Raw genomic sequence first — 14,670 nt, forward strand, 5'->3', positions numbered from 1 at the left:
TTATTATATTATCATGATATTATCATGTATGAATATCTCTTAATATGATATATATACATTAAATGTCTTTACAACGATAATCGTTACATATATGTCTCGTTTAAAAATCATTAAGTTAGTAGTCTTGTTTTTACATATGTAGTTCATTGTTAATATACTTAATGATATGTTTACTTATCATAGTATCATGTTAACTATATATATATCCATATATATGTCATCATATAGTTTTTACAAGTTTTAACGTTCGTGAATCACCGGTCAACTTGGGTGGTCAATTGTCTATATGAAACATATTTCAATTAATCAAGTCTTAACAATTTTGATTGCTTAACATGTTGAAAACATTTAATCATGTAAATATCAATCTCAATTAATATATATAAACATGGAAAAGTTCGGGTCACTACACTTTTTGTAAATGTAGCCGAAGTTGAGGGACCGTTTGTAATGTGAACGCAAAATCAAAACTACAACTCAATATAACTTAAACGACATATTTTCTAACCACTTTTAGTATATGTAAGTATTAATTAATATTTTTTAAAAGAAAAATATAATTGAAATATACGAAAACACTGAAAAAAGTACAGTAAAAAGTTGTCTTCGAGAGTGTTACAAATTTTTCTTTAAGACCAATCTTATCTATGACACTCCGTCATGAGAGAACTGACTGCCACATCAGCGCCACATCAGCTCCTCTTTCCAATCACTAACCCATCATTAAAAAAACCATGGTTGCAAAAATCGGGAGAACTCGGCGAGAACTCGGAATTTCATTCCTGGCGAGAACTCGTTTTGAAATCGGTCAAAAAATAGGTCAACGACCAAAAATCAGTCAAATCTCCAAAAAATCGGTCAAATTCGGAAAAATCGGTCAAATCTCGGAAAAATCGGTCAAATCTCGGTAAAATCGGTCAAATCTCGGAAAAAAACTCGATAAAATCTTAAAAGTCAACGAAAGTCAACCGCCGATAACTCCCCGAGTTCTCCGAGTTCTCGTTTTGGAGACCCTGCCGAGAACTCCCCGAGAACCTATTTCTGCAACCTTGAAAAAAACTAATATCCATGACGGTCCTTCATCGTCACACCTTTATTTTTTTTTGTATTAAACTTATATATTTAATAACTTATATATAACATTTAAATTCCTAAAAATTAAAATTAAAATTTTATTAATAAAAAAAATATATTACAAGGTCCTAAAAATAAAAATAAAACCATTACAAATTCCTAAAAATAAAAAAAAACATTACAAATTCTTAAAATAAAATAAAAAGATTACAAATTCCTAAAAATAAAAAACCTTACGAATTCCTGAAAAAATAAAAAAACATTACACGTTTAATACGACCAGATTGTATCGTCACTCACGTACCCCTCGTTGGTGTGGGGTAGTCAGGCTGAGGACGAACGCAAAATTGTCGGGACCAAATACCAATACAATACAACTCGATTCGGTTGCATTTGAGTAACGCTCTCCCGACAATTTCATGCCATTATTTTTCGGTCGTGATAAACTCAAACATATTGGTTTCTGTATCACACCAAGCAAAATTCGAGGCCTCGAAGTCAACATGTTCGCGTATGTAGTCGAACAAACGCCCCGTGTCCTAGTAGGTGATATCGAGTGACTCGAACGACTTTTTCTGCCCGTCTAGATACATCTTCCAATCTTCGCTTAGTGATCCCCCGTACCAAACATCCATCTAAACAAGACAACGAGCCATGAGTTTAAGTGTGTGTTTTTCGTTTGAATATTACACTGTGTATGTTTGTGTATGTTTAAGTTTGAATGGAATGGATTCAAAGAAATATTGTAGTGTGAATGTTAAACATCAGTGTATATATATAGGTGAGAATGGATTCAAAGAAATATTGCCGTTGCACAACGTAAACCTCCTTCAATTTTAGCCGTTGCACAGAAAATTGCATGCAAACGTTCGAAAACCTTCGCCCTTGATTTTATTTGGAAACGACTTGGAGGAGTACGGGGATAGCATCACTGAGTCATGGGCGATTTGCTACTATCGACGCCCTTCAAGGGCGGCCCAACGGCGGATCGATACTAGCGGTCTAAGGAAAATGAATATTTAAGGATCTTATATGAGATCTAAAAGTAAAAAACTAAGACCCTTATTAAGCGATTAGAAAAATCGTTTGTTGAACTTAATTTAATTGCGATTGAAATTGTAATAATAATTGTAATTTTTTGCTATACGAGTGGATGTCGTTTGATTAGAAGTGATTAGAAAATCGTTTATTAAACTTAATTTACTTATAATTGTATGCTTCTATTGGAGGGGTATCGTTTATATAGAAGCATTGATGACTTTTTTATGTGGCGAATTAATAACGAAATAAATGATCATATTGTTGACAATATCGTCTTTTACAAATAAAGTTTCGTAATGTCGTTTTTCTTTATTAGGCTCATTCTCTAAACTTCTTTTTATGCGTACGAGATTTCAAAATTCATCGTTAATATCTAATTGTTAACATTGAAGAAATAGAGCCAAATCTGAAAATTACTAAAAAAATTTGTACTTGAAGGACCCTCCGAATGATACTTTATTTTTACAAATCTTTATTAACATCAATGTTGTCATGATATATATAGATTTCAATCTTAATCCATTCATTTTCGCGTTGATGTAACACTTACCTGTTTGTTAAGGAGTAATCGGTATTATTATGATGATTTTATAAATTTGAAGTGTACCACTATACAAGGACCTTGTTGTCATTAAAAAAGATTTGAGGAACTGAAGACGATTATCATAATGACAAAGGGCCCCAATTGCAAATACATCATATTCATATTCATATTCATATTCATATTCATATTCATATTCATAGTGAATACTGAAGAGTGAAGATACAGCCCTGTTTATCTCCCTCCGGTGACTACAACAATGATCACTTCACTAAACCTGCACCGGATTTCATACCCTAACGTCAATTACAGTTACGGCCAACAACTTTCCGGCAACGCCGTTGCTTTCCGTCATAGCAACTTACTCCGTCTGTCATTGGATAATCGGTTTCTCGTTTCTCTTTCTACAAATTCAACCAGTACGTCGTCGTTTGAGCCTTCCGTTACTTCGTCTTCATCTACTCTCACTTCCTCCGTAGGATCTCCGTCATCTTTGGCTTTTCCTCTATCGCAATGGAACCTCACCCAACGCCACGTCACCGTCCTCAATTTCATCGCCTGCACGGTATTTTTGTTTTATTTGTGAAAATTATTATCTTTTCCTGTAATTTGCTAGCTTTCATTTTAGGGCTAATGCTGCAGATTAGCTAGTAACTGTACACTAATTTTAGTAATTATACTCCGTAGTACACTTACTTATTAATGTCTGTACTAATACAGTATTTTGTTACTTTGTGATTTGGGGTAGAAGTGTAGAACTACATTTGTTAATGTTAACCAGGCTAGTAACCATAGATGCCTAAATTCAGTTTACTTTCATAAGTACATAAATTTTTCTGTACATAATAAATATACGGAGTATATGATTTCAGCCATTAAATTTATTATTTACTTCCAACAAATTCCAGTTGATAACAATTGTTATGAAGTGTGATCTATCTAGCCAATATAGTATATATTAACGTTTTTTTCTTAAAGTTTATCCAGGAAAATACCTTCACCCATTTTTGATTTTGCAACTATTCCAACTGATATTTGAGTGTAAAGCATGGCAATTGTTTTGGAACAAGGGGAAAGTAAATTGCTTGAAGGTAGTTGTAAAATATACTATATAGTGTGTGCGTGCAGGGTCATGAAACCATGCATGGTATGGCGTAGGTTGTTTTGAATTGCTTATCTTATGAGATGGTAATTGGTTATCATTTTAGTTTGCCAAGAAGACAACTCAACATTTGTAAAGGTTGGAATCTGTTTATACTTATGAGCTTGTTTCGGTGTAAGGAATTGCCCCAAGTCCATAAGTACGTTGGGTTGGGTAAACCGAGAGGAGTGTGATTTGTTTACTTTTATTAATCAACTGTATTGCACCTGTATATCTTTTCTAAGTAGGTTAAACGTTCAAGACCATACCAATCAAGTAAGGATAGTGTTAGACTGCAACAACAAAAGAAGTCAACATAAGTCAAATAACCAAAAATGGTTAGTTGACTTATTGGGATCAGATTGTATTCTCATCATTTCCCTTTTGAGAAAAGTCACAAGGGCACCTTAGCAACAACCGACATAGCAACGGATATATCAGCAGACAAAGCAACCTTTCCAATTGAGTAAAGGGGTTCCAAAAGTTATTGTGGAGCCATCATTTTCTTGAAATAGCTGTTATCAATCAATATTTGTGTATAAATCATCTCATAGTCAAATGTATAGAACACAATACAATTGTAATACATTCAAATAATCAACACAAGATCATATTTCATACATTCAACATGGTATCAGAGCTTATGGTGTAGATCTTGGATCATTACACTCATCTTTAAGCTTCGTCATTTACCAAATTTCTGTTGGCCACCATGTCTACTAATGACGGCAGCCAATCCCCACCTTCAATACAATCAACCCACACAAACCAAATGAATGATTTCACAAGTCAAATTGCTGACCTGTTGAAAAACAGCATGAATTTCCAGCAACCCAAAATCTCAGATACACTGAAAATTGGCATAAGTTTGAATAGCTCAAACTATGCGTTATGGTCGAGGATGATGAGGGTTGCCATTGGAGGTAAATCCAAGGCCCTCCTTGCTCATCTAAACTCAAACCCTCCTGATTCAAACAACGAAAAATATGAACAATGGGAACAGGAGGACCTCATTGTTTTTTCGTGGCTAATTCAGAATATTGAGCCAAACTTGGCCAGTAATCTCACATCTTTCTCAACATCCAAGTTGTTGTGGGATGCATTGATCACCACTTATAGTAGTGGATCTGATAAATTGCAAACGTATGACTTGTATGTCAAAACAACAGAGATGAAACAAAACAACTCCACTCTTGAAGAGCTTTGGATCCAAATGCAAGGAATTTGGGGTGAGCTCGAAACTCGAGACCCAAATCCAATGGAAAATGCTGCAGATATCAACAAATACAATAAAATTCGTGCAGAAAATAAATTGTTTCAGTTTTTAAAGGCATTGGATCGAAGGCATGATACAATCAAGAGAGAGTTGCTTCGCTTAACCCCATTGCCGACGGCGGAGGAAGCTTACGCAGCCGTGAGGAAAGAAGCAGCCCATCGCCAAATTTTAGGGTTATCACAAAATGACTCCTCTACCAATCATGGAATTGGAACCGGGTTGGTTACAATCGATGGCAAGGAATCATCTGTTCATCTAACCAAAACCCACCGAAGTGGTTATCAACAAAAAATCGACAAATCAAAGCTTAAATGTACAAGGTGTGGTAAATCAAGGCATACCATCGAGCAATGCTTCGAAATTAAGGGGTATCCTGAGTGGTGGATAAAGCCAATCAAGGGTAAAGCATCTACAGCAGCAGCAAGCGATGAAATCACCACCACCACCACTGTTGACGGCTTCGGTGGTGTAGCCACCACTCATGAAACCGCTGCTAAAAACCTTGAACCCTTTAACTCTTTAATTTTAAACATAGAAAAGGCATCTAGGGTTGAGGCTAGTAACCAAAAGTTGATTAAAGTAAATAGGGAAGAGAGGATACCTGGTTTCGATGTAAATTGGGGAGATGGAAATCACAGGTCAAATATTCCCTCGATAGAAAACACGCGTGGGAAACTGACCAGACATCCTGTGCACACTAAAACGAACGGGTATAATAAAATAAATTGGAATATTGGGCCTAATAAAAATAAGTCCATCAAATTGGGGTGGGTTAAGTGCAAGGCTAAACATATCCCAACACATGGCCCTGCTAAATCTGTTAATGGACCAGGAGTCAATATTGGGCCCAAGAGTAAAAATAGAGTTATTAAGACCGTACAAAACAAGCCCAATTCCATCCAGTGTCAAAACAAGTTTTCTGTTTTAACAAAAATACAAAAGGACTTTTCCGAAGCAAACGTTGTGTCAAATAATTCAAAATCAAAATCATGGATTTTTGATTGTGGGGCGATGGATACTATGACTTTTGACGAAAATGATATTTTTTTCAAAACAAAACCTAGAAAGAATAGGATTCAAACGGCTAATGGTGAAATTGTTCAAGTTAAAAGTGGCGGTACCATTGAGATTTCACCAACTATTAAATTACCTAACTGTCTATATATTCCAGCTTTATCTCATAAGCTGTTATCGATAAGTCATGTTACAAAAGAATTAAACTGTAAAGTCCTATTATATCCGACATTCTGCATCTTGCAGGACATCCGGACAGGACAGTTAATTGGACGTGGCACTGAAAAAGAGGGGCTATACTACGTTGACGAGGTTTCTCAACAAGGTACCGTGTCACTTGCTCACGGTACACCTACGAGGGAAGCCTGGTTGTGGCATAGAAGATTGGGTCATCCGTCATCCGGATATTTACATGCTTTATTTCCTACTATTTTTCCATCTAATGTTAATTTGAACTGTGAAACATGTATTTTGGCGAAAAGCCACCGTAGTACTTTTAAACCTAGTAATTCTAGGAAGGATGTACCATTTGCTTTAATTCACTCTGACGTTTGGGGCCCAGCTCCAGTTATTGGGGGGAAAAATTTCCGGTATTTTGTCTTATTTGTTGATGACCATACTAGAATGACATGGATTTACTTTTTATCCGATAAATCGGAAGTTTTTGAAAAATTCACTCACTTTTATAAAATGGTGCAAACTCAATTCAATAAAAATATTCAAATATTGCGATCTGACAATGGGGGGAGTTTGTAAACAACTCAATGAACCTATTTTGCACAAATAACGGGATTATCCATCAAACCTCGTGTGCTTACACTCCGGAACAAAATGGGGTAGCTGAATGAAAAAATCGCCTACTTTTAGAAATGACAAGGGCTTTATTGATTGAATCCAAGGTTCCACAAAATTTTTGGCCCGAAGCTCTGGCTTCAGCTACCTATCTAATTAACCGTTTACCTACAAAAATTTTGGGCACCAAAACCCCTAAAGATGTGTTATCTCAATTTCATACTCTACCGAATTCATTTAGTATTGAACCAAGGATATTTGGGTGCTCGGTTTTTGTTCACATTCCCAAAAGTGAACGTACCAAGTTTGACCCGTGTGCCGAAAAATGTGTCATGGTTGGATATGGTATCAATCAAAAAGGGTATCGGTGTTATAATCCTACAAGACGCCATGTCTTCACCACTATGAATTGTGATTTTATCGAAACTGAATATTTTTATAATACCCAACTTCCGAGTGAGGGGGAGAAAGAAGAAGATGACACTCTAAGTTGGATACAGTGGGCCCCGAACCCTGACGATAATACTACACCACAATCCAATTCCGATAATATACAAACGACAACACCACCTAACCTTTGTCCCAAACCACCAAATCCTAGTCCCGAATCACCAAATCCACCAAATCCTAGTCCCGAACTACCAAATATCACACCCACTGAAAATTCCTCAGAAAACGAACATTTAGAGGAACAAACCAATTCCACTTCCAGTACACCTCCTGAAATTGAACCTACTTCCGCTGAAATCACCGAGAGATATGTGCTGCCACAAAGAATCAACAGAGGTGTACCACCAAAGAGATACTCTTCGAAAACAAAGGATCAAAGATCAAGGTACCCTGTTGCAAACATAGCACAAGGAAACCTATCAAGAGAAGCTCAAAAGTTCAACTCTGCATTATATTCCCAAGAAATTCCAGCAACGGTAGAATAAGCCATGAAATCTGAAAAATGGAAGAAGGCCATGGAAGAAGAAATGGAAGCACTCAAGAAAAGTGACACATGGGAAAAGTGTGTCGTTCCCCAAGGAAAAAAACCTGTAGGAAATCGATGGGTATTTACAATAAAATACAAACCTGATGGTACTATTGAAAGATACAAAGCCCGTTTGGTTGCCAAGGGATATACTCAAACATATGGAATTGATTATTCTGAGACTTTCTCACTAGTTACGAAGATTGATACCATTAGGGTTCTTTTCTCAGTTGTTGCAAATGAAGAGTGGCCACTTCACCAATTTGATGTGAAGAATGCCTTTTTACATGGTGAACTAAAAGAAGAAATCTATATGGAAGCCCCGCCAGGATTCTCCGAAAACTTCAAAAATGGGGAAGCTTGTCGACTTAAGAAATCTCTATACGGGTTAAAACAATCCCCACGGGCTTGGTTTGGGAGGTTTACACTATTTATGAAAAAAATATGATTTCAAACAAAGTAACTCGGATCATACTCTCTTTTTTAAGCGAAAGGGGATTTTAATCACATGTTTAATCATTTATGTTGATGATATGATAATAACAAGTAATGATAAAGAAGAAATTTCAAATTTAAAATTGAATCTATTTAAAGAATTTGAAATGAAAGATTTAGGTCGACTTAAATACTTCTTGGGGATTGAAGTACTAAGATCTCAACAAGGGATTTTTATTTGTCAAAAGAAATATATTCTTGATCTACTTGCAGAAACAGGGATGATCGATTGCAAACCAGTCGATACTCCAATGATTCCGAATCAAAAGCTTTACATAGAAGACGATGCGGAGCTCACTAATAAAGAACAGTACCAAAGACTTGTTGGAAAACTGATTTACTTGGCTCACACTCGACCATATATTGCATATGCTGTAGGAGTTGTGAGTCAATTTATGCATCATCCATAAGTTAATCATATGGAAGCGGCGATGAGGATCATTAGATACCTAAAGAAAACACCAGGTCATGGAATTTTGTTCAAAAAGAATGGGCACCTTCAAACACAAGTTTATACGGGGAGTTGGGCTGGAGAAAGAGGAGATAGACGTTCAACCTCAGGATTCTTTACAATAGTCGGAGGAAATTTAGTTGCGTGGAAAAGTAAGAAACAGAAGGTTGTTTCTCTATCAAGTGCTGAATCAGAATTTATAGGAATCGCAAAGGGAGTGGTAGAAGCATTGTGGACTCGAAAACTCTTAACCGAAATAGGATTTTCTCCGAAAGCAGCTACTCAAATTTTCTGCGATAATGAAGTAGCAATCGCTATCTCAGAAAATCCAGTTCAACATGATCGAACAAAACATGTTGAAGTGGATAGACACTTTATCAGAGAAAAGTTGGATGCATAAATAATTTCTTTACCACATATAAGATCAGAAGACCAATTGGCCGACATCCTCACCAAATCAGTCAACGGAAGACTCTTCAGTGAAGTTCTTGGCAAGTTGAATATCGGGAACCCCACTATTCAACTTGAGGGGGAGTGTTAGACTGCAATAACAAAAGAAGTCAACATAAGTCAAATAACCAAAAATGGTTATTTGACTTATTGGGATCAGATTGTATTCTCATCATTTCCCTTTTGAGAAAAGTCACAAGGGCACCTTAGCAACAACCGACATAGCAACGGATATATCAGCAGACAAAGCAACCTTTCCAATTGAGTAAAGGGGTTCCAAAAGTTATTGCGGAGCCATCCTTTTCTAGAAATAGCTGTTATCAATATTTGTGTATAAATCATCTCATAGTCAAATGTATAGAACACAATACAATTGTAATAGATTCAAATAATCAATACAAGATCATATTTCATACATTCAACAGATAGGATCATGTGTTCCTTTGTACATCTGTTATAAAGACTATGTCACAGGACATGGTGTAATAAATTTAAACCTTTGTATTAAAGAAAGGAGTTAATGGAGGCTGTCTGATTAGATAAAACAAGGATATAATCTATGCTATATAGTAGTTCACTATTTTTATTTTTATTTTCCATTTTCAGTTTCTTTCAACATGTCAACAATTTCTTAATGTGTTTATTGAAGTCATTGAATCAGATCTTGTTTCTTAATTACCTTTTCTGATACTGATGCCAAATTCTGATGCACCAATATGATGTTTCTCTTCCACAGACAGCGATTTCAGCTACTTGGCTGTTTTTCTCCGCAATTCCTGCCCTTCTGGATAGTATTTTGAATACTAAATGACATATATATCCTTTGTAATTCAATGTGCCAATAATGTTTTTCATCTTCAACCATTGGCTAATCCTAAATTTTGTACTCTACTATTTTATGAAAAATGATACGGAGTTTTTTTATTTTGTATTGCCTCATTTTGGTTTATTATTTGACTGGAAGGCCTTCAAAAGGGCAGCAGAATCTCTTGAAAAACTGCTTGATGTTACTCGGGAGGAGTTCCCTGATACAATGGCTGCTGTTCGTTTATCAGGAATGGAGATTAGTGACCTAACAATGGAGCTCAGCGATTTAGGGTTAGCAAATATTTTTTGATTACATTACTCTTTGGTTTAAGTCAACTATGATGATTACTTGGCTAAACTTTATTTGCAGTCAGGAGATAACCCAAGGTGTCAAAAGCTCTACCCGTGCTGTACGTTTAGCTGATGAAAGATTGCTGATGAAAGATTGCGCAGATTAACAAACTTGAATCCATCAGGTTAGTATAAATTCTCAACCATCGCTTGGTTTTACGAAGATATTTCAGTTTCTACCTATTTTTATGTAACCAGGCAGAATATGTCATGAAACTTGCCCAAGTAAACTAAAAATGTGGAACACCTCGTAATCTTATTTATTATGAGTATAATAATAAGCAGTTGAATTTCAACTCTCATTGTTTATACAACTCAATAAAATAATAGAAGCACTTATTTAATAAGTCAAAATAAAAAATAAAAATAGAAGCACCTATATATGGGTTGTCCTGGCCCACCCTGCCCCATTTTGGCCAAAATGAGAAATTACTGGTTTTCAGCTTTTAGCCTGAGGTCAAATCCATACTAGCTTACTTAGTTGTACTGGAGCCCGAGGTTTAAAAAATCTTTACCTGGTTAGCATCAATGCAGGTGGTGGTCCAAATGAAACCCGAATCAACAGGGCCAGTGGTAGCTAGAACAGCCAGGCGTATACGGGAAAGCATTGTGAAAAGCCGTGCATTTATGCAAATGTTATTCTCGATTACCCAATTTTCTAAGGTAGCCATCAAGTACTTGAAATCTCGATGAGAGTCAAAAGCTTGAAAAAGGAACAAGCTTGACGGATGAGGGCAATACTGGTAGTTAATTCTGTAACTTTGTTACATTTAATGCGTTAACTGCCTAGGGATGGTAATAAAAGTTTTGCATGAGAAATTTATATACTCCGTGTAATTTCTTGAGAGACTTAAGATTTGTAGTCGACTGACTTGTAGGGATTGTAGTCTACCATTACTTGTCATTTTCATATATAAGTGGTTAATAGAACTAAAAATCTCCCGATCGATTTAACATTTTAAAACGGTCGTTGAAAGATAAGGCATTGCCATGATTGGAACACATTTAAACGAATGGACCAGGGAGTACTAATGTACTATGTTAAACGACTTCATTATTTAATCCCCTTTCTTATTCTCAGATACATATCACAAGGTATCAACCAAAGGGCTTCTCGCCTAACGCTATTAAGGGAACTCATCAACTTTGGGGTTATAAGTTCGAGTTCCGTCATGGACAAAAAAGGTGTATGTATTTGTTCCAAATTCCAAAAAATAAATATATGTCAATAGGTATTAAATCAATAATACTTTTTGTCGCCCATATTCTTATCATCCTATCACCATATGCTATCCACATATTGTCAGAGAAACAAAACGAGTTTCATTATTTTATCATCTCACTACATCTACTCGTTCTCCTTTGTTCAAGTAAATATGATATCAAGTGTTAGATACTACAAATTTATTAAGCTTATATCAACTTGTGTTCACTTTATTACATCATAATAATCAACCTTATATCTTTTCCACAGTACCATGTCTTATACAGGTGGTTGAATAACTAAAAATTGCCGTAATAACATAAAGATCATTCACCAAATATCATGCATACATATTAGGGGATAAACGAGGAGCGAGAAGAACCTCAAGTGGAGTTTCTTTGCTAACAGTCAATCCGCTACATTCATTCATATCAATTGGTTCTTCTGATACTTTTCTGAGATCAAACTGTTGTATCACACTAGCTAACGTAAAATGCAGCTCTTGCAGCGCTAAATGAACACCTGGGCACATTCTTCTATCACTCCCAAAAGGAAGCAGTTCAAAATGCTTTCCCTTAAAATCATTATCCTTATGACTAGTCAAGAATCTTTCTGGCTGAAATTCGTAAGGATCTGGCCAAATATTTGGATCTTAATGAATCTTTGAAAGATTTACTATGAGACGAGTACCTTTTGAGATACTGTAACCACCCACTAAGCAGTCTTCCATGGATTCATGAGGTACTGACAGAGGTGCAGCAGGGTATAAACGCATCGTTTCTTTGATGATGGCTTCAAGGTAGACCAAGTTCTTCAAGTCCGACTCCTATACGAGTCTCTCCTTTCCAACATGCTCATCGATTTCAAGCTGTGCTACTTCTAATGTTCTTGGGTTGTTGAGTAGTAAGCTTAATGCCCATGTTAAAGTCGTGGATGTTGTGTCCAAGGCGGCTGCTAGAAGTTGCTGTCAATATAAACAAATTCTTAACTAGACTAGTAGTAAAACTAAACAAAACTACAGTATTTATTTATGAAGTTAAAAAGTGGAGTTATAGTATTTTACTTGACATGTTGCTTTAATAATTATGTCGTGATCAAGACCGGAGAATTCATCTTCAGAACCCTTCTGCAGAATGGAAGCGAGCACATTTATGAAGACTTGATTGCCTTCATGGTGTTCTCCTGATTCTCTCTTTATTTTTAGCTCATACAACCATCCATCCAGAATACCACCCAATTCTTTTGCTACTTTTTTCATGAGTTTTTTGGTTCCATCCAAATCAAAATACTTAAGAAAAGGGATATAATCCGACACCACAAACGCACCTAATAACTCGAAGAATTTTCTGATGACGACATGAAACCGAGCCCTTTCTTCATCATTGGCCGAAAATGTTTTCCCAGAAAGAATCCTAATAACGACATTTAATACTAGATCTTCGAACCATTGCTTCATATCCACCTTCACCATATGTCCATATCTAAATCCTTACACTCTTTGTTCTTTACCCAAAGATTATACAAATTTTTAGTGAACACTTTAACTTCTGAATCTCGAATATGTCCATGCATCTGTACTCATCGTTGAGACAGAACTTCAAGTATGACTATCTTTCGCATTTTTCGCCAATAATCCCCGTAAGGACTAAAAGCAAACATGGCATAGTTGTACGTCATGAGTTCAAACGCCTGTGCTTTTGGTCGACTTGCGAAGGCTCTATCATTTGTAGTAAAGCATTCTTTTGCTATCTCTCCATTGCTTACCACCAACACTTTGTGAAAGCCAAGTTTGATAATAGGACCATATTTATCTGCCAGATCACCTAAAACCTTGTGAGGTAACTTTGAGCCACCTAAAAGATGCAAGTGTCCGATTATAGGCCATGCACCTTTTACTTCAGGCAGTTTTGTATCTGTAACTCGCTTTTTGTTGGAGATTTGAAGTAGGAAAGTTAGTACAATGACAGAAAGAATGGTTGCAAGTATTGTTAGAAATGAGAGGTTATTGAACTCCATTGCTGTTTTCTTTATTAAAGATATATGTTGTATGGTATAATGTGATTGCATCTATCTATATATCTATATATGTGTGTGTCGTATTGCAAAAGTGACAATTTTTTTTTTGTTTGTTTTAGATTGATTTTTATGTTTTAAATTCAATATTGGTTTGAACTTGCTCCTTCGTTGTTCATTACTATAGTTAAGGATGATTTTGTATAATTATTGAACGTCATAATAGTAATGTACAATAAATCACAGGGACAATTTTGCACTTTGATTTTTTCACATGAGTAGTCAAGGAGTTTGCACTTTTTGCACGCAGGATTTGTTAGAGTATGGAGACATTTATACAAAACGAGAAAAAAAAAAAAAAATGTTACGGATTTTGCAGATTTCGGTAAGCGTGAAACAGAGAAAAACAGATCAAAAACAGAGCAAGTTGATTGTGCGCGGTGATGGTGCGCGGCGCGCTCCCTGCGCGCACTAGAGAAGTTTTGATCAGAAGACTTGCTCGAAGTTTGGGAGTGTGCACGGCGCGCACGTTTAAGTGTGCACGGCGCGCACGATGTCTGGCAGCAAGTGGGCAACTTGCACACATGGGATCCGATCTTGATTGATTCTCCTTTCACTTTAGGTGCTTAGTGGGTTGCTTTACACCACTAATTGTGGCTGTGATCATGTCATTAGTGGGTGTAAAGCATGGCTAGTTGGTTTATCTTTCATGATTACTAGCACACTTGAAGATCAAGTTGTAGTTTGGTTGGTTTCTTGTTTGCTCTATATATAGAGCTCATTCATAGTCATTGTAACACACCACTCTCAAGTATTCAGTAATATAACAATCTCTAGTTGGTCCGTGGACTAAAGCAATCACAACGATTGCATATAACCACGTTATATCTTGTGTCGATTTACTTTTTCGCATTTATTATCTTTCGTTCATTAAGTGGGTTGAGTGATCTTGATAGTATCACTACTCGGCTAGTAATCTTGTAGAATTACTAGCGTTGTTTGGGTCCTAATATCCTAACAGGATTTTCTAAAGTCTGTTAATTT

The 14,670-nt window shown here is 36.1% G+C and overlaps 1 protein-coding gene and 1 pseudogene across 1 annotated transcript; one reads left to right on the forward strand and one right to left on the reverse strand.

The window, feature by feature from the left end:
• The first annotated feature begins 2,915 nt into the window (after positions 1–2,915).
• Positions 2,916–11,102, forward strand: LOC139869327 (uncharacterized). The gene is given in 6 exon segments (XM_071857641.1): positions 2,916–3,221; positions 9,988–10,037; positions 10,215–10,349; positions 10,429–10,474; positions 10,477–10,534; positions 10,933–11,102. Coding segments are annotated over 6 exon segments (765 nt in total).
• A 735-nt stretch (positions 11,103–11,837) lies between these two features.
• LOC139866423 (cytochrome P450 CYP82D47-like) lies at positions 11,838–13,635 on the reverse strand (annotated as a pseudogene).
• Between the last annotated feature and the right edge of the window lie 1,035 nt (positions 13,636–14,670).

Source organism: Rutidosis leptorrhynchoides, chromosome 9 (genome assembly GCF_046630445.1).
Source record: "Rutidosis leptorrhynchoides isolate AG116_Rl617_1_P2 chromosome 9, CSIRO_AGI_Rlap_v1, whole genome shotgun sequence".
Lineage (NCBI taxonomy): Eukaryota > Viridiplantae > Streptophyta > Magnoliopsida > Asterales > Asteraceae > Rutidosis > Rutidosis leptorrhynchoides.